Source organism: Dromiciops gliroides, chromosome 2, assembly GCF_019393635.1.
Source record: "Dromiciops gliroides isolate mDroGli1 chromosome 2, mDroGli1.pri, whole genome shotgun sequence".
In the NCBI taxonomy this organism is placed as follows: domain Eukaryota; kingdom Metazoa; phylum Chordata; class Mammalia; order Microbiotheria; family Microbiotheriidae; genus Dromiciops; species Dromiciops gliroides.
This window is the reverse complement of record NC_057862.1, coordinates 552,806,061-552,833,324: the sequence shown is the minus strand read 5'-3', so window position 1 is coordinate 552,833,324 and position 27,264 is coordinate 552,806,061. Positions and strand designations below refer to the sequence as shown.

Here is a 27,264-nt window from a genome sequence, read left to right as displayed (position 1 = left end):
ATCTTATTCATATATTTAATTTGGTAACAGTTATCAAATAAGTGTTACCATTGTTACTGGAAAGTAAATGAAAACACAAAAATTGACTCTCCAGTGGTTACACTCACAGTTGCTGTAGTTCCCAGGATAAATATTCTCTTCTTTGGGCTGGAGGCCTCTTGCATGTGTCACATCTCCCATTTAGAATATGTTTCTTGAGCATAAAAACTACTTTATTTCTTTATTTTTATGCACAATGCCTAACACATTATCAGATAGGAGGAGTTTAATAAAAGTGAGCTCCACTTATTCATTCAACCCAAATCTCTTGCCTCTCAGACCAGTGAACATAGCCTTTCTTGGCAAGAGATTTTCAAGTAACTTTCAAACTATATAACATGGCTATGTTACCTCTGAAGTATTTTTTTTCCTCAAACATTGTACTTAGCACTTGCTTGAAATTTCTTCATGTTTAGAGAAACCTTCCTTTATAAATAGAGAAGAACTAACAGCTTTTAACTTGCCAAAACTTAGCCCAAGGAAGGTATCCTAAATTTTTCTTTTAATGATAAAAACATACCACCCCATTCTTATAATATATTTTTAACTTTATTTTGGATTTTATTATTATTTAGCATTCTAAAGTATTTTGACCTGAAATGTCAAAATTAAGGTGCAGACATTTAAGCAGCAGACATCTTCCAGTATAAACCAATTAAAATTTAATAGAGAACAGCAGCATAGTGATATAGATAAACTATCAATTTGTAAACCACAAATGATTGATTCAAGCGCCCTTCTTAAACTTAATAGCTGTAAGACCATGGAAAAGTCACTGAACATTTACAGACGAATTCACTTGTAAAATGAAGATAATGATTTCATCTGTATCCCTATAACAAATGACTGTTGTGTGATTCAAAATGCCTTTATGTCATCTCCAATGTTTTTCACATAGTAGGCACTTAATAACTGCTTGTTGAATTGAGTTTAATGTATGTGTAATTGGGACTTAACTCATTTCCCAATCTCAACATTGCACATCTGTATGTACTGAGGGTAAGATGACATCATCCCTGTGCAGGACTGGAGAACAGCTCCCAGGAGACAAGAGGAATGGAGCCTGCAGAAATTCACTGTGTGATCCTACCACATGGTTGGCAGCAGCCTTTTACATTGCCTTCATAGCCAGAAGATCAGTCTTTAAAGTGGCTTGAGTCACCAATTGATGTGGCTTTTTCTCTGCATTCCAACCTGAGATTGAAGAACTTCACTCTCAGCAGGTGACAGCATGCAGCAGGGGGAAGAGGACCCGAAAGCCACTTCTTTTCCACCTTCCCCTCCCCATTTTTAGGCCATGTGGTCCTGAGAAATTGGAATGGGGTTTTGGAGTTCAAGACAATGGGATCTGGGAGTCCAGATGTTTAAGTAGAGATTCATAGTTGATACAATATCAAGACTCTGAGAAACAAGAATTTGGTAATGTTAGACCAGGTGGGATTTGGACTTGAATTTAATTGGAACTAGAATTATGTAGTAATTTAACTAAAATATGAGCCTCATTCATTGCCTTTCTTCCCCAGAGACTGAGATAGTATAGGATGTCTGTGTGTGAAATTATGCCCCTAGGTGTCAGGTAGAAATGCTTGTGTGTTTGTTTCTGCTATATCTTTGAAAAAAAAATATATTTTTTTTGGTAAAAGCTTAACTAATGTTAAATAGTTAAATGTAAATGGTATGTTAGTCACAGGGCCCCCAAAATAGGAAGGGGACACAATCAGTGGAGCCTTGACCCTATGAGAGAAACAAAATATACTTATCTAATCCCGTCAGGATACTAGAGAACCCTGGGGAGAAGGGGACTAAAAGGTTAGAGAGTAGAGCCAGGGTCAACTAGGTTATATATGTAAGGTGTTTGCAAATATTAAACTGATGTATAAATGTAAATTATGTACTAGGCAGAAAGGATGTGAGGCCAAAAAAAATCTTTATAAGTGTGCCCCCGATGCAAGCATAGTATTAATACTTTGAGAGTACAGGATGTTATTTTCAGTTCATGGTTAGAGCTATTTCTTTTTTGAAATACAAATATATAAACACAAATATATAGCAAAAGGAGTAAATAGGTCTACCTCTTTCTGTGTACTGAAGAAGGAATGGTTTATAATATTTTAATGGCTAATTGAAGCACCAGATGTTAAATGTGACAATGGAGAATCAACATCAGTAAATAAAGCTGACTCCATCTTTCTCTTTCCCCTTGCTCCTATTAAAAGTTTCTTTCTACCTCCCCCCCACATTGGCCATCTGTTTAAGAAGCTTAGTAGATGTCAACTCTTTCATTTTTACTTTGAAGATCAAGTTGGGTACCTTTCTTCTCCCTATGTCACCTCCTTCCTATTATACTTCCTATAAGAAAAGGCTTAGCAAAAAAACATCAGCTCTTTATCTTATTCATTCAGCTCTCCTCTTCTGTTGAGGCTTTAGTTTAAAACTATATTTCCTGTTACTTGTTCAAGAACAGTTTTCACTTGTCTTTCTACCCTAATTATATCTGAGTCAAGACACAGACTATTTATTCCATCTCTACTTTCTTGATGAGCCAACTGCTGTCCCTAAATCAATGAACCAGCTTGTCCCAGTGAATAACCTACTACTTAGTTCTGCAGCATATGTGATTATGTGGTCCCCTGAAGCAAGAAAAGATCTCTCCAGTGGCTTCAAAGATTGAATGCAGTTTCCACAGGCACCTAACTATCAGGGAGTAGTTTGTGCCCTGGGGAAACCTGATTTACTATGCTGCCTTTATTTGCTTTCTGTGGGTGTTTTTTCCCTGTCAATACAACAGAGTAAATTCACATTACGTACTATGAGTCCTCATTAGAGAGATTTGTGCAGCTCACTTCAGCAATTTAAGTCTTATCTGTCTTAAGGCTACCATGTATGGATGGGAAAGGTGGGAATTTTTTAGTTTTAGACTTTATTCAGATCCAAGGTCGATCCCTTCTGGGCATAACCTAATCACCCAAGTGAGTCTAATGAACAAATTCTTCTGGAGACCATCTAAACTAATGAACCAGTAAAGGAAAACTTCTAATTTTGTCCCACAATTTCCTATAAAAGTAAATGGACCTTAGATAAATGAGTGATTTATACTTAGAGCAAGATATTAACATTTCTTTATTCAGTTATTTTCTTTAATGCTACATTAGCAAGTGTCCTTTGAGAAGGAAGTTAAATCTTTATCTCTTGATGTGTGTGTTGTGTTTTATCTTTAGAATGTAATTTGAGGTACCATTAACAGTGATTTTGGTCAATTCCCTAATTGAGAATTTGGGGGGCCCAGTTTTTTCATCTGCGAAAAAACAAAACAAAACAAACAAAAAACTCCAGGTGGAACAGAAAATATCTAAGGTATCTTTCAGATAAAAGAATCTATAAAACCAAATTCAATTAAATTCAATGGGATTTATTAAGTGCCTGCTGTATACTATTTTGATATTAGATACTTAGCAATACAAAAAGGGAAATGAAAGGCTTCCTTGTTCTTAAGTAATTAACATTCTTCTTTGATGTTGTTGTTCAGTTGTGTCAGACTCCTCTGGGACTCGTTTGGAGTTTTCTTGACAAAGATACTTGAATGGTTTGCCATTTCTTTCTTTATATCATTTTACAGATGAGGAACTGAGGTAAATAGAATTGAGTGACTTGCCTAGTGTCCCACAGCTAGGAAATGTCTGAGGCTGAATTTGAACTCATGAAGATGAGTCTTCCTGATTCCAGGCACAGCATTCTATCCACTATACCACCTAGTTGCCTCTACTCTTTAGACTCTCCTTATTCCTGGGATAATAACCAGCAAAGAGACAAAGTTAGAGTTGGGGAGAAAGGAGTGGTTGGGTGAGACTACACAGATGACTGACCTGGAGCTTCTCATTTAGCAATGCCTTGTATTTCTAGCCTGGTACCACCAATGAAAGACACAGCCCCACCCCAGGAGAATTGCTACTGATATCTTACATTTCCTTCCAAGCAATGTTGATACAGGTTATGAAACATAAAATACATTCAATCACTAATCCATCTGGCGATCTGGGCCTATAAAAAGTATTTTGTCCACAGAGGGCAGTATCCAAGATGTACAGGGTTTCTATGAATGAAAACAAAATATAACATTACATGCTTTCTGGTCAGTAGTAAAGGGTCCCTTACTATAATATACTAGACAACTAAAATTGGATTCATCAGTTACAAGCATACGTATTTAAAATTATGCAGTCAGTCCTTAGAGTAAATGTTCAGTTAATAAAGAAATCAATTAATAAAATATGATGAGCTAAGGAAAACAAATTGTTCTTAGGAGATATATAATATTATAATGTGTAGAATAGTTTTGTTTTGTTTTGTTTTTGGAGATGCTGAGGGAATGAATGAATCACAATTATGCATTTATAAAACCCTTACTATGTTCTAAGCTCCAGGATATAAAAACAAAAGTGAAACAAAATCCCTGATTTCATTCTAATGAGACAAGAGAGGTTGGTAATTGAGGACATATGTTTTGTTTTGAAAAGTTACTGGGCTGGTAAGGGATGTCAATGGCAGGGGAAGTGGTATATCAATATATCATTTCTAGAAGCAAAGACAGAATTAATTTTATTATTATTCCAGAACTGGAAAGGGGTTGGGGTTTTTATACAAGGCATAAAGGATATGAAGAATAGATGGCCAGACACTAGAGAACCTGAAATGATGGGCCTAGGAGGGGTTCACCAATAGGACCACCAAGGCCCCATCACAGGAGATCTGGATAATATGTTATGTCTTCAGGACATGATTTCTAGTTCTGAAGTCAAGTCATCTAGACCATGATATGGAAAATGGGAATTAGGTTACAAAAAAGGATATTAACATGTAAGTAAGACTAGATAAAAATGTGAAATAGAATATGGAAGGAAACTTTCTGTTATATTAGCTAGAATTTTATAAATTGTGGATACCAGGACACTTTGTACCTTACGATACAGTGGATGGGGTCATTTAAAAAATCTCAATTCAATTCTTCATAATTTTTTGTAATTTGAAAACTTTTTTAAATAAAAATGCTAAAGTATAAGGTTTTAAAATTTTAGTAGGTTAAAAAGTCAGTTTTCCATTTATTGTTTTGATAATGATAAAAGCAAGTATTTATATATCACTCTAAGGGTGTTTTACATGGTATCTCATTTGATCCTCGCAGCAATCCAATGATATTAGTCATTCTTTTTTTTAGCAGTTTATTTTCCCACATTGCATGCAAATACAAATTTTGACTTAATTTTTTTAAATTTGTGTTCCAAATTCTCTTCCTCTCTCCCTCTCAACCCCAAAGAACTCAAGCAATTCAATATAAGCTATATATGAACAGTCATGCCAAACATTTCCACATTAGCCAGGTTGTTAAAGAAACCAGAGAAAAACAAAACTTCAGATAAATAAAGTAACAAAAAAATTATGCTTCAATCTGTATTCAGACACTATCAGTTCTCTCTTTGTAGATGGACTGCATTTTTCATAGGACCTGCAGAGTTGTCTTGGATCATTGCATTGCTGGAAATAACAAATTCATTCAGAGCAGATCATCTTAGAGTATTGTTGTTATTTTGTAAGCAGTAATAGATAACATTTATATAGTACCTTCTACCCCACTAAGAATTTTCCTCACAATATCCAAGCAAAGTACGATACATTTCATTATCATTAATCAATTCTCACCATTCCCAATCCATCCTTATAATCATTATTCAATCCCCATCTTCATCCAATCATCATGAATCCATCCATCCATCAATCAATCAAGCATCATCATGACCATCATCTTAGATTACTCTTGCCTCTGCTTCACATTTTTTCACAGTTACTATTGTTAACTCTTTCCCTCCTTGAGCAAACTCTGAATGAGTGTAAAGCTCATTAACTCCCCAACTCCTCCCCCATGTCTCTACCCACTTCATAAACCCTTTCCTGTTTCTTTCATGTGGGATTTAACCCTATTCTACCTGTTCCCACCCCCCTCCCCCAGTGCAATCCTCTCACCCCTCAATTTTACCCTAGTTGAAATGGTGGACAAAGCAACCACCTGGACCTGAGAGGACACAAGCAAAATACAGCCTCAGACATAAGACACTCACCCAATGAGTGACCCCAGGCATGTTACCCAACTCCAACCAGCCCACAGAAAAAACTAAAAAGTAAATACTTTACACATTTCATCCCTTCATAATCAAATTTCCACCTGTGCTCTCTGTCTAAATTTAATTCTATCATCTGGCCTAATATTGAGAAAGTTCTTATGAGTTAGATGTATCATCTTTCCATGTAGGAATGTAGAGAGTTTAACCTTTTAAAAACTCTCTTAATTTCTTTTTTCCTGTTTACCTTTTTATGCTTCTCTAGGATCTCGTATTTGAAATTCAAATTTTCTATTCAGTTCAGGTCTTTTCATCACAAATCCTTGAAAGTCCTCTTTTTCATTGAAGTCCCATTTTTTCTCCCGAAAGATTATAATCAGTTTTGCTGGATAGGTGATTTTTGGTTGTAATCCCAATTCCTTTGCCATCTGGAATATCATACTCCCTGCCCTGCTCTCCTTTAAGGGAGAAGTTGCTAGATCTTGTTCTATCCTGACTGTGGATCCACAGTACTTGAATTGTTTTTTCATTAGCTGCTTACAATATTTTCTTTTGGACCTGGGAGCTCTGGAATTTGGCTATAATATTCCTGGGAGTTTTCATTTGGGGATCTTTTTCAGGAGATAATCAGTGGATTCTTTCAATTTCTATTTTACCTTATGCTACTAGAATCTCAGTTAAATTTCCCCTGACAATTTTCTAGAAGATTATATCTAAGCTCTTTCCTTTATCATGGTTTTCAGGTAGTCCAATAATTTTTAAATTATCTCTACTGGATTTATTTTCTAGGTCAGCTATTTTTTCCAAGGAGATATTTCACATTGTCTTCTATTGTTTTTTGTTATCATTTGGATTTTCTTTATCATGTCTTGATTTCTCATAAAGTCATTAGCTTCTATTTACTCAATCCTAAATTTTAAGCAGTAATTTTTTCAGAGAACTTTTGGGCCTTCTTTTCCATTTGGCCAAGTTGTCTTTTCAAGCTATTGATTTTTTTTCATGACCCTCCTTCATCACTCTCATTTCTCTTTCCTTTTCTCCTCTACCTCTCTTACTTTATCTTCAAAGTCCTTTTTGAGTGCCTTCTATGGCCTGAGACCAATTCATATTTTTCTTGGAAGCTTTGGATTTAGGAGCCCTGATGTTGCTATTAACTTCTAAGGGTACACCTCAATCTTCCTTGTCACTAAAGATTCTTTCTATGGTCTGCATCTTTCTCTGTCTGCTCATCTTGCCCATCTTTTACTTGACTTTTAACTCCTTCTTAAAGTGGGTCACTGCTTCCAAGATGTATTGTCCCAAACTTCAGGGGGTCTAAGGTGGTAAAATTAAAGGGGCAGGTTTTTCACAAGCCTGGCCTATTCTCTGGTCCAGAGATAACCCGAAGCCAACTTGCTAATTAACCAGGCAGCAAAACTTTGTGTTCTGTGGTTGTTAGCTCAGAAGAGCCTGTGCCACTCCCCAGCCTGGACCACCACCATTTTAGCCTACTTATTGGTCCCCAGAAGAGGTGAACCACCCAAGTTCCATTCAGTGCCAGCAGAGAATCCTGTCATCTCCTCCCTGGCCAACTGCTCAGTCCTCTCATTAGACTGTGAACTTAGTTCCAGAAAATGCTGGCACTCCAGCTGATTTAGAAGCTCCAGGGGTCTCTTTCTCTGGCTCAGCCTGCCTAGGACTGGATCTGTGTCAGTGTGACTGTGGAATTGGGCTCCACTTCCACCTCTGCACAGCAGCCCCCTCTGGCCAACCTTCTAAGCTGTCATTGGCTGTAAAATGATCTTAGCCCATTCTTCTGTGGATTTCCATTGCTCTAGGAATTGTCCTATGGCATTATTTGGAGGTTTTTTTGAGCAATTGTTTCAAGAGTTCCAAGAGCTTTCTGCCTTTCTTCCACCCATAAGTTAGTTTTAATGTTTTTGCTAAAATATAAAATAATCAGTATATGGTCAATCAAAACATTCCAAATATTTATCAATTCCAACTATGTGTTCTCAAGCTATATATTAATATCTACCCTTTAACAATATAAATTATAGAGGTATTTATACTTACTGCCTATTTTTCTCATCTTCTATCCATTACTCAATTCCATTCCCTAATAGAACACTAAAAATGCATTTTAAAGAGTTACCAATGATGCTTTTCCTCCTACTTAACCTGTTTAGCCTTTGACCATATTGAGTACTATTTACTTCTGCATATTCTTTACATATTTGGCTAACATGGCACTCTTCTTTCATAGTTCTCTTCCTATATATCTAGTTGTTCTTTCATGTTCTTCACTGGAATATCATTTTTTCTTCTCCCCTAAACATCTCTCTCAAAACTCTATTCTTGGTCCTCTTCTCATTCAATATTCTCTCATTGAACTCATCAACTCCATATCCCTTTGATTCATTTAACATCTCTAAATCTCTAAATCTCCTTAATCTTTCTCCTAAAATCTCATCCTGAATTGTTACTGACTGTTAGAAATTTATAACTCAATTTCCCATTAATATCTTACCCTCATCATTTCTAAAACAGAACTCAATCTCTTTTCCTATAAACCCATTATTCTTCCAAACTTCCCTGTTTTGTCGTGGGTAATGTTATTGATCTATTTGCCCAAGTTTGTACTTTAAGATTCATATTTGACTCTTTCCCATATTCAAGCTCTGATCTCCAGTCAGTTACAAAGTCTTGTTGAATACCCCTCCATAGAATCTCTTTCATTTGTCCTCTTTTTTCCACCCACCTGGCCACTGACCTACTTCAGGCTTTCATATATCCCTGGGTTTATTATGATAGCCACAGCTGTTTCCATTGCTTCCAATCTCTCCCACTCCCACTGTGACATAGAGATAGATATTAAAATAATATTCCCAAGTACACATTTGATCATGTCACTCTCTTGATGAAAAATGTTTGACAATTCCCAAGTAATGCTAGGGAAAAAGAGAAACTATCCATTCTAGCACTTCACACCCTGTACAATCTGGCTCCAGTTTACTTTCCTAATCTGATTTAATTTGTTCAGTTAATGTGCAATACATTTCAGCTAAACCATACTATTAGCTGTTTCTAGGAATCAATATTCCAACTCTTATCTGTATGCCTTTTAATAGATATAGAATTCTTTTCTTACATCTGCCTATCAGATCCTTATTTTCCTTTATTTTTGAGCTCAGGAATTATTTTCTGTCTACAATATTTTCCCTGATTTCCACAGCTGCTCCTAATGTTTCCCAAATCAAACTCCCTTGTGTTTATTCATTAGTATATATGCAATACTTGTAGTAGATAGTAAGCTCCTCTAGATGACAGACTTTTAAAATTTTGTACCCCTGTCACAAAATAAGCACTTGATGAATATTTGGTGAATTGAATTCAATGTGGTCCAATGTGGGGGCGGGGGGAGAGGAGAAGAGAAGAAGAAGAAAACATGATTCCTTATATCAAGGAGCTTTAGATCTATAATTAATTTAAGATACATTAAAGCTTAAAGCTGTCATGAAATATATATTATTTCAATCAATATCTAGTTTCAAATATTAATCAAATAACATGTGAGAACCTATATGCATATAACTTATTTAGAAAAAATTCATAAATAGATTAAAACAGACAATATTAAATGTCTAATTTTATAGGCTTTGTATAGGTTCCTCTGTGACTTGAAAATAATCAAAGACAACCATTGTATTAACAGAAATTAGTGCCAATATGGTCTTGAAGATGTTCAAGACTTCAAAAGTACACATAGCTTTGTTTTCTACCTTTAAACTTAAATCTCTAAGGATAATATGGTCCTTAACAGTGGTATGAGGTTATGAGACACAACATACCTAATCAGCCATGGTATCTCTCTGCAATTTTATGTATCTAAAAGTAGCCTATTATTAGTAAATGTTCACACAGATTGTTATTATTATTCACACTGCTTGAAGAGCTGAAAATCACATTTTAGGCATTCTTAGTATTTAACTTCAATAAATCAGAATAATTACTCTATTTCATATTCCCCTACTTCACCACAAAGTTGTATTTTTACTGTTATGTGGTAATACCACCTAAATTACAAAAATACCTTGAATTTGAAGTAAGAAAATTACAAAGAAAAATAATTATCCAGATTACAAATGGTAGGGTTTAATGAATGGGGAACTGGTGAATAATTAAATAAAGAGATTGATGGGTAGAGCAACTTACTACAGTTATACAACTGGCAGGTTTATTGATTTAGTTCTTTAAAATAATTCTAAGAAAACCCACCTCATTCTCTTCTCCATACTCTTACTCCAAATTTTAGTTGAATTGAGTTTCTTTAATTTTTCAAAATTTTTTACTCAGGAAACTTAAATTGCAGGGATGCTTTTTATACTTGGTAATTAACTGCAAAAGAATATATGTCTTTCATAATAAATCAAAGGTTATTGAAGTTGAAATAGTTCTATATACTTTACTTTGACTCATAAAATATTATATCTGTGGTGTTTCTCAGAATTATTACATTGTCCAAAACCAGGCAGAGCCAAAACAGAGAAAGAAATTTATAGACCAATTTTCATAATGAATATCAATGCAAAAATCTTAAATAAGATATTAGCAAGGAGATTACAGCCAGTGATCACCAGGATAATACACTATGACTAGGTGAGATTTATACCAGGAATGCAGGGTTAATTCAACATTAGGAAAACTATTAACATAATTGACCACAGCAATAAGAAAACTAAACAAAAATATGATTATCTCCATAGATACAGAGAAAGCTTTTGACAAAATACAGTACTCATTCCTAATAAAAACACTAGAGAGCATAGGAATAGGTGGAGCTTTCCTTAAAATAATAAGCAACATCTACCTAAAACCATCAGCAAACATTCTTTGTAATGGAGATGAGTTAGAGGCATTACCAATAAAAATTGGAAAAATTGGAACACTAATGCATTATTGGTGGAGCTGTGAACTGATCTAACCATTCTGGAGCACAGTTTGGAACTATGCCCAAAAAGCTATAAAGCTGTGCATACCCTTTGACCAAGCAATATTACTACTCAGTCTTTTTCCCAAAGAAATAATAAAAAAGGGTCAAGGACCCACATATACAAAAATATTTATAGCTGCTCTTTTTGTGGTGGCAAGGAATTGGAAATTGAGGGGATGCCCATCAATTGGGGAATAGCTGGACAAGTTGTGGTATATGAATGTAATGGAATACTACTGTGCTATAAGAAACAATTAGCTGGTGGATTTCAGAGAAATCTGCAAGGAGTTACAGGAACTGATTCTAAGTGAAGGGAGCAGAAACAGGAGAACATTGTATACAGTATCAAAAACATTGTGTGTTGATCAGCTGTGATGGACTTGACTCTTCACAGCAATACAATGGTCCAAGATAATTCCAAAGGACTCATGATGGAAAATGCTCTTCAAATCCAGAAAAAAAAAAGAACTATGGAATCTAGATGCAGATTAAACCATGCTATCTTTATTTTTGTTTTAGTTTTTTGAAGTTTTTCCTTTTTGTTCTGATTCTTCTTGCACAACATGACTGATGAAGAAATATGTTTAATGTGATTGTACATATACAATGTATATCAGATTGCTAGCTGTCTTGGGGAGAGAGGAGAGAGGGGAGGGAGGGAGAAAAAAATTGAAACTTGAAATCTCATAAAACAAATTTTGCAAACAATCTCTTCATGTAACTGAAAAATAATAATATACTTTTATGCAGCAAAAAAGAATTATTACATATAACACCACATTTTAGTTTTTTATTTTTTATATTTTTAAAAAATTATTTATTTTAAATTTTTTCCAATGCTCAATAAACTCAAGCAATTAAATATAAGCTATACATGAGCAGTCATGCAAAACATTTCCACATTAGCCAGGTTGTGACAGAAAATAGACAAAAACAAAATTTCAGATAAAAGAATTAACAAAAAATCCCAAAAATATATACTTCTATATGTATTCATATACCATCAATTCTCTCTCTGAAAATGGATTGCATTTTTCATAAGACCTTCAAAGTTGTCTTGGATCATTGCATTGCTGAAAATAACCAATTCATTCACAGCAGATCATATCACATTACTGTTATTTTGTATACAGTACATTTCACTTTGCATCAGCTCATACAGGTCCTTCCAAGTCTTTCTGATAGGATCCTGTTCATCATTTTTTATAGTAAACTACATTTATATAGTATTTTAAAGAGACATTACCTTATAATAAACCCATGAGTTTGATTATTGCAACAACAGTAATAGATAAAATTTATATAGTACCTTATACCTGACAAAGAATTTTCTTCACAATAGCCCATCAAAGTAAGTACAACCTCCAAATTTAAAACTAGAATGAAAGATTTTCCAACTTGGTAGGACATATCAAAGCTTGGGATTCTCTAGCAGTCTTTGAGCATCCCAGAGTTACATCCACATCATGATGAATCACTGCAGGAAAATTTAGTGGAGCCACTCAATCCATTCTGATGAATAATGACTTTTGCATGGATGTTCACTTTTTACTTTTAAAAATCTTAATATTTTTGTTTTGCATCAACTTTATTTCTGAATACTGCACTCTCTTCTTCCCTAACCAGAAAGTCTTTTTAAAATAATGAATAAATAAAATGGAAATTAAAAAAAACACATCAATTTAATAAAGGCAACCAACACATCAACCATTTCTTGACTCACCTGTACCTCAATGGCTTTTCTCTATTAAGTCTAGAGGCCAATTTATTTATGTAACTAATCTTATAGAACATATGTAATACTCTATACATTTAGCCCACCACCATCATGAGGAAAGCTGTAAAGTATATTGCAAGGTTTCATATAACATGTGTGACAGGTATCACTAATCCTGTCTCTGTCATATAATAGATGTACAACCTTTGATAAATTAATTCAACTCTCAGCTTCAGTTGCCTCATCTATAATATTAGAGGTTTAATGGGAAGATGTATATGAACTGATATAAAATAAAATATATTGAAAAAGTAAATCAATATACATGATTACTACAATAGAACAAATATAAACAAGGACAATAAAATCAGCAATAAAAGTAAAATTATAATGACCAAACTTGACCCCAAAAGAGAAATTTTTAAAATGCACTCCCTTTCTTTTTTTGCATAGGTGGAAGTTTCTGGAGAACAGAATATATATATATATATATATATATATGTGTGTGTGTGTGTGTGTGTGTGTGTGTATGTATGTATATATGTATATATGTATATGTATATATATGTGTGTGTGTGTATGTGTGTGTGTATGTATGTATATATATTTTTACAATATATGTATTTGTGTGTATGCACAAACAATAGATATATGAAGTGGATAGAGTACAGAACTTGATGTTATGAAGAACTGAGTTCAAATCCTGCCTCAGATACTTAATAGCTATGAAATTCTGGGCAAGTCACATAAGCTCTCTGTGCCTCAGTGTCTTTATCTGTTAAATCAAGATAATACATTGAGCTAACATATAGAATGTGCTTTGTAAATGTTAAGTCCAACATAAATTATTTTCTAGTTATTATTCAATGGCTAGTTATTTTCTGAATAGTGTATTTTGAGCTTTCTTATTCTTTATTAGCAGTAAGAGACATAGAGCAGCACATTATACAGAGTGGCCCCGGAACCTGGATGACCTGGGTTTGAGATGGGTTGGGCCATATATCTGTGTAGCCCTGGTCAAATTACTTTAACCTTTCAGTGTTTTGTGCAACTCTCTAAGAAAATAATTTGTAGAGAACATGTTGACCCTCACTGATAGAAGGAATTTTTCTTATCCAGGGAGTTCACTGTACCAGTGAAATCAAAGGTCTAATCTCTCTTCCTATTCTTAAAGAGGTTTGATCATTGGTTAGGAGAGTGGGAAAATATTTTAAAATAATTGTGATACACAAACAAGGAATATCGACACATTTTATTAAAGAGATAATAAACTAGACCTGTAGTCAGCAAAATGTGATTCACAGGCTATTGCCTAAGAGCTAAGATTGATTTCTAGATGAGATGGTATTAAATTTCCCTTTGAGTTCTAAAGTGACATATACTGATTATAATTTGTTTCCTAATATTTTAGTAACACTGAGTATTTATCAATAATTTTAATTTATAGTTTATTTTTCAAAAATAACTGTTATACAGAATTTGGGCCATTAAAATGTTAGTGGTTTGCTTTTGGTGTGGGCTAGCCAGGAATGAATGAAAGAATGAAATTGGAATTGCCTATGTTGTTCAGAAAGTGTTTCTTCAAGTGGGTCAATTGTGGAACAATATACCTTTGTATGGATGATTCTTATTTTTTCATTGTGCTTTTAGCATGTTAGTTAAGATTTAATATAGACTAGTAATTCATTTGCAGTTTCCTTTAACAGGGTATTCTAATGTAGTCCTTTTAAAATTCATGAATTAGGAAGGATAATTCTTATTAATTTCCTGTGTTAGCTAATATGGATATAAGGTAACTTGAATGATTTATTACAATGCCAGTTTGAATGATATCTGCGTGTTATTTGTGTGTTTTTTAAAATAAAACCCCCTTGGCTTTTATTTCTCATCTCAGTGTTTTTTGCCTCTAGGAAAATGGGAGCCATTAGGCAAATGTGACCTGCGTTTTCAAGATACCAGCTAACAATACTGCAGGGGAAGCAAAAGCAATATGGATGGCTTAATTGAACAGAATAGTGTACTAATGCATAGTAAAATCAGTGAAGCTGGGAAAAGGAATGGCTTAATTAACACCAGAAACTTAATGGCAGAAAATAGAGATGGCCTGGTATCTGTTTACCCAACACCCCAGTATCAGACTCATATAGTGGGGAATATCTCATCCCAGAGCTGCCTAGACAACAGCAGGAATGATCCAGTGCAGCAGTTACTGGATCCCAACACACTTCAACAGACTGTGGAATCTCACTATCGCCCCAACATCATCCTGTACTCAGAGAATGTGCTGCGTTCTTGGGGGGAGAGTGGGAGTTCAGACTGCTGTGAGACCACGTTTATTGAGGACCGCTCACCTACCAAAGATAGTCTCGAGTATCCTGATGGAAAATTCATCGACCTTTCCTCAGATGACATCAAAATCCATACTCTCTCCTATGATGTAGAAGAAGAAGAGGAGTTCCAGGAACTAGAGGTCAGATAATTTGTTTTTAAATGACCTTAAATTTGATTTTAATGCATCTCTAGGGAGGGTGGGTATTAGAATGATTATAGGGCTGTATTCATAATGAAAATAGGTAATGAACATTAGTAATAATGAAGTGTGATCAGAGGTGGTTTATCTTCTCTTGGTCATATTCTTTTGAAAAGAATCCCATTTAACAGAAATAGTCTTTGAAGTTTCTAGAAGCGGATCTGTATGGATATTGTTCTTAAAATATCTTTTGAAAGATCATCAAATCTTCAGTAATACAGAAATCACAGTATGGTCTAATGGCTCAACTTATGGTCATTAAGACCTAGATTTAAATTCCATCTCAAACATTTATTAGCTGTGTGAACCTGAGCAAATAGTTCTTAAAGTTTCTGTATGTATACAATGGGGATAATAATAGTACCGAAATCAAAGGAATGGTGTGAGAGTTAAATGTGATAATATATCTAAATCATTTTATAAATGTCATATACTATATGTATCAATTATAATCATCATTATTATAATTTTATTAATTTCCTAAGGACTAATTATACTATAATTCTTTATTCTGTGTCAAACTAGACTCATAAGTCCATTTATTGGGAAAAAGACCTAATTTTTAAGTTACTATATTTCTCTTGAAGAAAAAAAGGATGCCAGTTATTGTGGTGATCACAATTTGACATTTTGGGGGTACTAATTCAGCACAAACACAGATGCACATACATGTATATGTATGTAGAGGTAGAGGTAGAGATGACAGAGATAGAGATGGAGATAGATATAGAGACAGATATTGCCATGTACAAGACATTGTTATAGCCATTGGGGAAGATACAACAGTAAGTTATGATCCAATCCCTGATTGCAAGGAATTCAATCAGCACCATTTACTAAGCATCTACTTTGCACAAAACACTGTGCTTTGCATTGCAGAAACTGAAAAGTTATTTTCCTATACCTCAAGTACCTTACCTTTAGATGGCTACAATACATGGATAGAGCCCTCTTCTACACTGACATACAAAATGGTGCTACTTAAGGTATGAGAATGAAGAAGGTCAATTTTCAGTTTCAGGCAAGGTCTTAAAGAAAGTTTGAAATTTGAATTGGCTATTAAAGGAGGGATAAGAATTTAATTGACAAATATGAGACATAAAGGACATTACAGATTTAGGGAACACCATGAGCAAAGTCACAGAGGATGGAAACCCTAGAGTATGTATGATGAGCAGAAAATAATCCACTCTGGTTTGAATATAAAATACATAATATCAGGAAGCTATAAAGGCAGAGACCAAACTGTGGAGGGCCTTGAAAGCTAAAAAAAAAGTCCAAACTCTACACAGTAGCCATTTCTTATATTGTTTGGACTAGGTGACCACCGAGGCTTTTTTACAACTCTTAAATTCTGTGATTTTGTGATTATCTTTCTCTGCAAATCCAACTTTATTCTTAACTTCCTTCTTATTTCTGCTAAAAATGCTACTTTCTTTTTAATTTGTGAAAAAACAAGCATTTTCAGAATAGAATTTTTTAAAAAGATGACTACACATGAAACTCTACAGCTTGATATTCCTTTATATACATATATATATATATATAATAGTTATCACGTAATGTACTTTTTCATTTATTCTTCCCTTCACCCCTATCCTAGAGATGGCTACCATTAGACATAAATGTGTGTCTGTGTATGTATGAAATCCTTCTGTACATATATTTGTCAGTCCTTTCTCTGGATAAAGATAGACTCTTCCTTCATAGGTAGTTAATTTGGGTACTTATAATAGTCAAAATGACTTAGTCCCTCAAAGTCATTCTTAAAACAATATTGCTTTTACTGTATACAATGTTCTCTTCATTCTGCTCATTTTGCTCTTTCTTATTTCATACAAGTCTATCCTTGTTTTCCCCTAAAATCAATGAACTCATCATTTCTTATAGCATAGTAGCATTCCATCATAATCATATACTACAACTTGTTTAGTCATTCCCCAATTAACAGGCATACCTGCATTTACAGTTCTTTGACACAATAAGGAGAGCTGCTATTAACATCTTAAAACATATAGGTTCTTTTCCTCTTTCAATAATCATTTTTGGAAATAGACCTTATAGTGGTAAGATTTCCAATCTGAGTCAATACTCCTCATTCTCTATCACCCCTCATACCAAGTCAGTTGTCAAGTCTTGTCCATTCTAATTCCATAATATCTCTCACAGTTCTCCCTTTCTCCACCCAAATTCTTCATCCTCATCCTGTCTTGCTTAAATTAGTGCTAGTTTCCAAATAGCTATTCCTGCTTCTAGCTTCTCCCTAGTCCAATCCATCATCCACACAGATGGAAATTTAATATTCCTATAGCACAGGTGGGTGGGGGTGGGCATGGAGGGCTCCTGTCACTCCCAAGCTCAAGAAGTTCCATTTTATTCCTTTTTCCCTCTAGGAGTAAAAACATACATTTTATTTGCTTTTTAAGAATCTTTACAGTCTGACTGCATTCTCCCCTTCCAGGTATTTTTTGCACATTGCTCTTTTACATACCCAGTGTTCCAGACAAACTGGATTACTTGCAGTTTGCAGTAAAAGGGATGTCTTTGAATATTTGTGCAACCTACCTTTCATCCTTGAAAAGCTCTCCATTCTTTCTTTTGTCCCATTTAGTACTCAGTTTCTTTCAAGCTCAGTTGATGTGCCATGTTGATTTTCATCTTATCTTCAGGCTACTTTTTCCACCCTAGCTTCTTTAAGTCTCAGGTAAAGTTCCGTTTTCTATAGGATGACTTTCCTGATCCCCTTGATGCTAGTACAATTCATCTGATCATTAACTCAAATATATCCTATGTATATCTTGTTTATACATAATTATTTGGTTGTTGCTTCCCCCATTAGGTTTTGAGCTCCTTGAAACCAGGGACTGTCTTTTTTTTTTCATTATATCTCCAATGTTTAGTGCAATGCCTTGGCACATAGGAGACACAATGTTTATCAGTAACTGACGTCTTACATAAGGTTTTTTTTCTAATTGACTAAAGTCAATGCCTCTTACTTGAAGTAATTTTAACCTACATTGAAAATATTTTATATTTCCTTTTCTATGTACATGTTGTTACTGCCACCAATGCACTCCCATGCAAAAATAATATAAGGCTCTTGAGGGCAGGGAATATCAAACATTTCTCTCTCCAGTATTTAGTATAGTGTCTAGCACACAGTAGACACTTAATGTTTCTTGAGTGAATAATAGTTCTCTGAAAAAGGAAGATTAGTTAGGAGGATATGTAGAATGGATTGCATGAGGTAAAGAATAGAGAGAATGAAAATCTGTTAGAAGTTCATTGTAATCATCTAAGCAGGTGGCAAAGAAAGCCTGTACTTTAGTCATACTAGTAGTAATAGAGAACAGAGCATGAATGTGAGAGAGATAGGAGTTAACAAGGTATTGACTGGATATGATAGGTGAAGGAGAAGAGAGAATCAAAGATAACCCCAACATCATAAAGATGGAAGACTGGGTAAATGGTGTTACCATAGAAAGAATTAGCAAAATCAGAAGGAAAAGACACTTTTAGTTGGAAATATACTAAAATGGGCTTTATAAATGTTGGTAGAGATAGTGATAGGACATTTTGGTAGAGATAACCTTTAAGTAGTTGAAGACAAAGATCTAGAGCTTGAGAATGAGATTAGATGTAGAAACATAGATATAGTCATATAAATAAAGGCAATGATTAGATATTTGATATCAGATGAGACTGACAAAGAAGAGAATATAGAAAGATTGTAAGAAGTGAATCTTCAATTAAACAAATATTTATTTAGGAAAAGATATATTTGAGTTTGCCTTGAAAGGATATATAGTAATTAAAAAGGAAAGCCAGAGATGTGAGATGGTCCAGAGAAGGAACAATATGACCAAAAAAAAGGAACCAGAAAGTACAGGTCATTTTTGGAGGACAAAATGTACTTTCCGTTGACTAGAGCATAAAGCATATGCCAGAGAATCATGTGAGATAAAAGTAGAAGAATAGTGCAAATGCAAAATTATCAACCATAAAATAACAATTTAGTTAACATTTTAAAATAATAACAAACATGTTTATTTAAAGTTTTGAGTTCCAAATTTTACCCCTCTTCTCCCTCTCCTCACCCCTCTCTGAGCCAGGAAGGAATAAGATACAGGTTATACATGTGCAATTCTGTAAAACATTACATATTATTTATTTTGTACAAGAAAAAAGGCAAAAAAACATGAAAGAAAGTGAAAAAGAAAATGCTTCAGTCAGTGTTCAACCTATACCAGTTCTTTCTTTGGAGGTGTAGAGGATGCTTCATCATTAGTCCTTTAGGATTGTCTTGGATCACTGTATTGCTAGGAATAGTTAAGTCATTCACAGTTCTTCATTAAACAATACTACTGCCACTGTGCACAACATTCTCCTGGTTCTGCTCACTTCACTATACATCAGTTCATATAAGTCTTTCCAGGCTTTACTTAAATCATCCTGTTTGTCATTTCTTATATCATAACAATATTCCATCACCATCATATACTACAGTTTGTTTCAGCCATTCACCAATTGTTGGACATTCCTTTGATTTCCAATTCTTAGCCACCACAAAAAGAGCTGCTGTAAATATTTTTGTACAAATAGGTCTTTTTTTCTTTTGGGGGATGTCCTTGGAATATAAACCTAGTACTGGTATTGAATAGCTAACATTTTATATAGGGCATTGTGATTTCTAAAGCACTTTCTATATTTTATCTTATTTGTTCCTCACAACAACTTCCATATACAGCTGCTATAAATTATCCCCATTTCACAGGTGAGAAAAATTAGGCTAAAAGAGGTTAAGTGACTTTCCTGGTGTAATAAGGCCAGTATCTAAAGCAGCACACAGTCATAAAGGAGTACAAAGTCACTGAGGATCTCATAAAGAGATAGAAAAGGAGCTGTAAAGGAAGGAAGAGGAGAAATGAGAGAGTATCACTAGAGTTTTCAGAAGAGTGATGTAAAGAGTGAAAGGAGAAGAAAGGCAGATTGCAACGATTGACAAAAGAGCAAGTGTTCAGGCAATAGAAGCATCCTGTATAGCCAACTTTTTTGAGGAATTTCACAGGCAAAGGAAAGAAAGAAATCAAAATTGTTACTAGATACAATGAAAGTAGTCAAAGGAAGATTTTTTGGTGATGAAAGAGGTATGATTATCTTTATGTACTGATGCAAATGATCCAATAAATAGGGACATATTAAATGTGTGTGTGTGTGTGTGTGTGTGTGTGTGTGTGAGAGAGAGAGAGAGAGAGAGAGAGAGAGAGAGAGAGAGAGAGAGAGAGAGAGAGAGAGAGAGAGAGAGGAGAGGGAGAGACGGAGAGACGGAGAGACAGAGAGAGGGAGAAAGAATGATTCCTGAAGCAATAATCAAGGAAGAATGGAATTTGGGGTGCAGTCAGATAGTCTAATTGAAGAGTAAGGACAGAGAATGCATCCCAAAGATACTCCTAATAGATTTCTGTTTCTCCTTCTTCTCTTCCTCCTCCTCTTCCTTCTTCTTCTTTCTCTCTGTCTCTTTCTCTCTCTGTCTCTGTTCAAGTGAAACAAATTAATTCATTTCAACAAATATTTATTAAGGGCCTACTGAATGACATTGATTTTGATGCTGAGGGTACAAAGACTGAAATGTAACAATATCTTCAAAGATCTTACATTATACTGGGCATAGTACATAAAAATCATTAAAGTCCCAGTAAACATAAATTATGTACAAAGTAAATTCAAGAGAATTAGATGTTAATAATCAAGGGATCAAGAAGTAAGTAAAGCCAGATTAAGGAGAGACTGGAATAATAAGGAGAGTTTGCTGAACCAAAGGTCATGATATGGCTGGAAAATAAGTTTAGTGTGAATAAGAGAGGTGGAAGGATAGAAAGTAGGTTGTGGTCAGAAAGTAGAGTTTGAAAGTTCAAAATCATGGAGCTAGAAGCAGTTCCATGTAATGGAAAGGTGTCCGGTATAACCATACTGACAACTAGCTGAATCAAGTCGAAGATCAGTGGAGTTGAAGAACGTAGAGTAACTTGTGTTATGTTTTATTTTTTCACAATATTTTATTTCCCCCAATTACACGTTAAAACATTTTAATTTTTTTTTCGGTTTTGAGTTCCAAATTCTATTCTTCCTTCCTTTTCTCCCCTCCCCTTGAGATGGGAAGCGACCCGATATAGGTTATATATGTGCAATCATGTAAAACCTTTCCATATGCATCATTTTACACAAGAAAATGAGAATTAATTTTTTATGTATGTGAAAGTAGAATGGTTTACTCTGTATTCAGACAGCACCAGTTCTTTTTCTGGAGTTGAGTAGTGTGTTTCATCATGAGCCCTTTAGGATTGTCTTGGATCATTGTCTGGCTGAGAATACCTAAGGAATTCACAGTTCTTCATTGTACAATATTGTTGTTACTCTGTACAACATTCTCCTAGTTCTGCTCACTTTACTTTGTATCAGTTCATGTAAATATTTCCAGGTTTTTCTGAAATCATCCTGCTTGTCAGTTCTTATAGCATAATAATACTCCATCACAATAATATACCACAGACTGTTTAGCCAACCCCCAATTAATGGGAATCTTCTTGATTTCCAAATTTTAACTACCACAAAAAGAACTGCTATAAATATTTTGTACAAACAGGTCCTTTTCCTTTTTTGATGCCTTTGGGATATAGGCCTAGCAATGGTATTGCTGGATAAAAGTGTATGCATAGTTTTATAGACCTTTGGGCATAGTTTGTGGTATGTTTTATAACCCTCTGGGGATAGTTTGTGGTATATTTTAAATGCATGCCCAATATAAAGTCCCTGAGTATGATTTTGAGGCATGGAGGGGAGTGGAAAACCATAACCAGGTGCTAAAGTCATTTAGAATTTGGAGGGGAGATTGTTGACAGTAGGGCATGGTGCAATGGACATAACAGGTTTTAAGAGCTTGAGTATGAATAGGGCTTTACCGAATGGGTTGAGGGATGAAAGACAGGGACATGGAGGATGTAGTGGGATCATATATAATATGTAAGGCACTGAACCTCGACAGTAGGGATTAGAAAATCTTTATTTTTGCAGGAGCATGTTGCCAGTGACAATGGATAATTTTTTAAATAATATACATGGCAAATTGTCATGTAGTCTTTGCTTGAAAACCTCTAATGAAGGTAAACCCATCATCTCCAGAGGCAAACTATTCCACTGTAGAACATCTCTCATTATAAAAGTAATTTTTGTTTGTTTTCTTTAAAATGGGACTAAGTTTTCTTCTTTGCCCCTTCCAGTCATTGCTCCATTTTCTACCATCAAGATTCAAAAAATAAAATTAGTCTAACCCTGTTTTGGGGGGGGGATTTCAATAACTTGAAGACAGCTATAATATCTCCATTCAGTCTCTTCTTACTGGGTTAAATATCCCATATTCTTTCAAGTAAAAATCACATATGGAACTCAAAGGAAAAAATGATAAATGAATTTAAAAGGCATTTATGAATTGCTTGTTATGTGAAAATGCTATACTAAGCACTGGAAACAGTCTCTGCTTTCAAGAAGCTCACGTTCTAATAAGAGGAATTCAAATATATGAGATTGCAACTATAAATCATCTGATTCATAAAAAAAAGAAAAGCTTCAGTGTCCTGAGAGTGCAATGCCAAAATGCATGGTAATGTAGCTTCTTTAATGTCATTTCTAGTTTTGATATTGAAATAGGAGATTATAGATAGAATGTTCCATTTTTCCTACAATGTAAGGGTTTTTTTGTTTTGTTTTGTTTTAGTGAAGCAATTGGAGTTAAGTGACTTGCCCCAGGTCACACAGCTAGTAAGTGAGGTCGGATTTAAACTCAGGTACTCCTGACTCCAGAGCCGGTGCTCTGTCCACTGTGCCACCTAGCTGCCCCTACAATGTAAGGGTTAATAAATTAGTAAAGTGTTATTACCTACTACTAACCACCTAGAAGATGTTCTCATTCTCTCTCTCTCTTTCTCTCTCTTTCTCTCTCTCTCTCTGCCTCTCTCTCTCTCTCTCTCTCTCTCTCTCTCTCTCTCTCTCTCTCTCTCTCAATCTCTCTGCCTCTCTTTCTCTCTCTCTCTCTTCCTCTCTGTATCTCTCTCTTCCTCCTTCTCTATCTCTTTCCTTTCTTCTCCTTCACAAGAACGGCCGCATTAAGTTAAGATAGGAGTTGGGGGCAGCTAGGTGGCGCAGTGGATAAAGCACCGGCCCTGGATTCAGGAGTATCTGGGTTCAAATCCGGCCTCAGACACTTGACACTTACTAGTTGTGTGACCCTGAGCAAGTCACTTAACCCTCATTGCCCTGCAAAAAAAAACAAAAAACAAAGCAAAAGTTAATATAGGAGTTTAACAATTTAACATGATTAATCTAACTGCAAATATTAATAGGACACCTACTATATGTCTATAATAGTGCTAATTCCTGTATGGATACAGATTAAGTCCAATATATGTCACTCATAGTTTTCAGTCTATTTGGAGAAATCTGAGTAGGATCATAAAATATAGACCCTGAAGGATCAAATAGAGCTCAACTAGTTCATCTCTTCATTTCTTCCTATTAATTTTTTTAAATCATTTCTTCATTTCATAAATAATTACACTGAGATCCCAAGTAACTTATCCAAAGTTACACAGGTAATAAAGAGTAAGGCTGAAAACCAAACCCAAAGAGAAGCAGAGGACAGAATATGGGCTTTCATTTCTTCATCGACATAACCAAGAATTTTCAATAAATGACCCTCATTATCTCAGCTCTAAAATTCCTGAAAAGGCATAGAGCCATGGTGATTTTTAAAAAAAATGCAATTTGGTGGGAATTTGTGAGGAAAGAAGTAAATGTAGGAACAGACATGATATTTGCACTATACAGGGACAAGTATTTAAAAGTGAAAGAAAATATATGAAGCCTCACTACCCAATGTACTTGCTGAAATATCAGCTGATGCTTGGTGAAAAGAAGCACTGAAGATTAGATATTGTGAGTGGGAGACTTCAGTTGAACCACTGTTTTATTTAAAAAAAAATCTCTTACAGATTCCAATATGGAATACTGTCTAGGGGAAGGAGAGTTTCTGAACTCTGCAAATTAGGCACAGTTTGGAGGCCAATTATTGGTTATTGTGACATTTATCCCCATTAAAAATAAGCTGCTAGAAAAGAAACATAACATTTTGCTTGTTTAAAAATAATTTGCAGTTTTCATGACAGATGTTAGAAAAGGGAATTAAGCTTGTAGACTAGATCAGTGGTACAGGAAATTACTACAAGATTCATGTATTTTCCAACACTTTAATAATAATAGCTGACATTTACATAGCACTTCAAAGTATGCCAACCACATTAAACACATTATCTTATCTGGGACTTGTAACAACCTTGTGTGTGAGGCACTAGAAGTATCATTGTCCAAATTTTGACAGATAAGAAAACAGAATCAGAGAAGTGCTTAGCACATAGTAGGCACTTAAGAAATGTTTATTGATGATAGGAGAGTTAAGTGATTTTCCCATGGTCACATTATGAGCAGGACTCAAAAGTGATATTTGAAGTCTTCCCTTCCTGCATACAAACCCAACACTCTTATACTCTGCTATGCTGCCTGAAAGACTTGTTAAAATTGATTGTCATTGGGCCAGCTAGGTGGCACAGTGGATAGAGCACGGGCCCTGGAGTCAGGAGTACCTGAGTTCAAATCTGGCCTCAGACACTTAACACTTACTAGTCGTGTGACCCTGGGCAAGGCACTTAACCCCAATTATCTCACTAAAAAAAAAAATTGATTGTCATTTTTGGTCTGTGACAAGAACCTTTATGTATGTTGTAAACCAGCCTTCATTCCACCACTAAACTGTATACCAATGATGGGGAAATCTACTCCATACTATTTTTTAAAAATTCTAAGTATCACCCATTAGGAATTCCCATGTCTCTCTCATCCTACCCCAAACCATCAGATAGGATTTAAAGGAACTAACTTTAAAGGATCATGGAACATTTAGTTCTGAGATCCTAAGATCTAAAGAATGTAGTTATGATGAAACCCATTTATACACATTGTGTTGATCTATAGAAAGTGTAATATATACTTTTACAAATCCATTATTAAAATAATAGTGCAGCAATTTTGAAATCATGGATTATTATTTTTAATGGTCAATATTTACTGGTCAAAATGGAAACATAATATTTGAATAATCTTGGTTCAAAATAATAAGAAAATTCCAGTCAGTTTTGATTAACTCAAGAGTTGATTATCCAAGCATTCTGCTTCTCCTCCCTCCTTGTTTTTTGGCCCATCACCCCTACTGAAATATGACTTGTCAAGTCTTGACAAAGCAAAAAAAGATGACATTTTGCCATTTTTGGTAGCACTGGTAAAAGATCAAGTTTTTACTTATGATATTGTCCAGCCTCCCCCTTTCACATGGCCAACTAAGAATTGGCTAGAGAGACGTAAACATAATTCAGATCTGAATTCTCAGAAACAAAAAGAAATGTCACCCCATATAAATCAGGATGTATGTGTGGCACACTGTTTCTTTAACTGCTTGTGTGTTGCTAAAATATGATACAAGGATTGAGAATTTCTGAGAAATATACTGAAATTACACCATTTAAAATGGGCAGCATATGATTGTTAAACAAAAATATTAATATCAATATCCCTGAAATAATCATCAAAATAAAAAAATGCTTAATTTAAGAAAAAAAAACATTTTTCTCCTCATTGGTTGGGACACATTTGAGAGGAAAGCTTTATTTTTGGAACCATAAGTTGTTGTTTTTTGTTTGACCAATCTCTGTTCTTGACCATTCTTCCTTCAATACCTGGCTAATCCATGGATACATTTTTAGAGCTTGAGGAAAATCATACACTTTTTCAAGGAATTTTAAGTGACAGTTCCTAATCTCCCAAAGATGTAGTCAATGACATCAATTCAAGCTGCTATACTCTTATTTCCTTCATTCTTTCAATTTGTGGAGTGTCATCTTCATCAATTGTGATTCCAACACTATTCAAGGCAAATAAAAATCATATTTTGGGGGTCCATTATATCATTAAGCTTCTTAAAATAATGAAAAACAATTTCTTTATCACTTTGAACTTTCCTTAAAATGAGATTTCTGTTCCTTGAACTTTTCAATAAGCAGACGAACATCTGTCCCATGATTGTCAGTTAACTGCTTAGGAAGCTTTGGAGGAGTATCCCTTTCATTCACAGAACCACTCAGAATGACATCTATGGGATGACCATGATGCTGGCCTATTGTAAGGCAGTGGCCACACACCAGCTGGCAACCTAATAGTAAACACTGAGTAGCTGGCTCAAATGTTCAGGGCAGGTGACAATATCTGGCTTTCTTCTTGGTGGTATTTTTTTCAATAATAGCTCTCAGAGCAAAACTGATAGGTAAAGATTCAGTACCAAGGGTAGGGATTTCTACCATGCTTCTGCAATTAGGACACTTCAGTGGAATTCTTATGAGTCTCCACATGGAAAAGTTACCATATGCCTAAAAATAATTTTTTAGACAAGTTCTTCAAAATGTGTGGGAGCATAGTAATTCTAAAAGATCTTCAAATATACTATAACAAATGGAGCATGTTAGTTCTTAACATTATACATTTTCTTCTTTCTATAATTCCAATATAGAAAGCTCTTCTTCACTCAGGATGGAACCTTTGTGTTTTTGTGTATCCTCTCCCCTCTCAGTTCTTCATAGTTACAGCTTGCTACCCTCCTTCCCTCTGTAGGCAGAGGGACACTGGTCAGCGCTGCTCCTCCTGGTTCTCCCAACTATTATTAATAGCTGTAGTTTTAGATAATTACAAAGTGATTAAAATCATTATCAAGAGTCCCAGGACTGCAGAATCTTTTTATGTA

General features: G+C 34.8%; 1 protein-coding gene across 3 annotated transcripts in view; it reads left to right on the top strand.

Moving 5' to 3' along the window:
• SYNDIG1 (synapse differentiation inducing 1) overlaps positions 1–27,264 on the top strand; it is a 300,390-nt gene that overhangs the window by 101,154 nt on the left and 171,972 nt on the right. For all 3 annotated transcript variants that reach the window (XM_043989432.1, XM_043989430.1, XM_043989431.1), the window contains exon 2: positions 14,749–15,308. In XM_043989432.1, coding sequence (XP_043845367.1) covers positions 14,829–15,308 — 480 coding nt within the window. In that variant the 5' untranslated portion in view covers positions 14,749–14,828. The remainder of the gene's footprint in view (positions 1–14,748; positions 15,309–27,264) is intronic.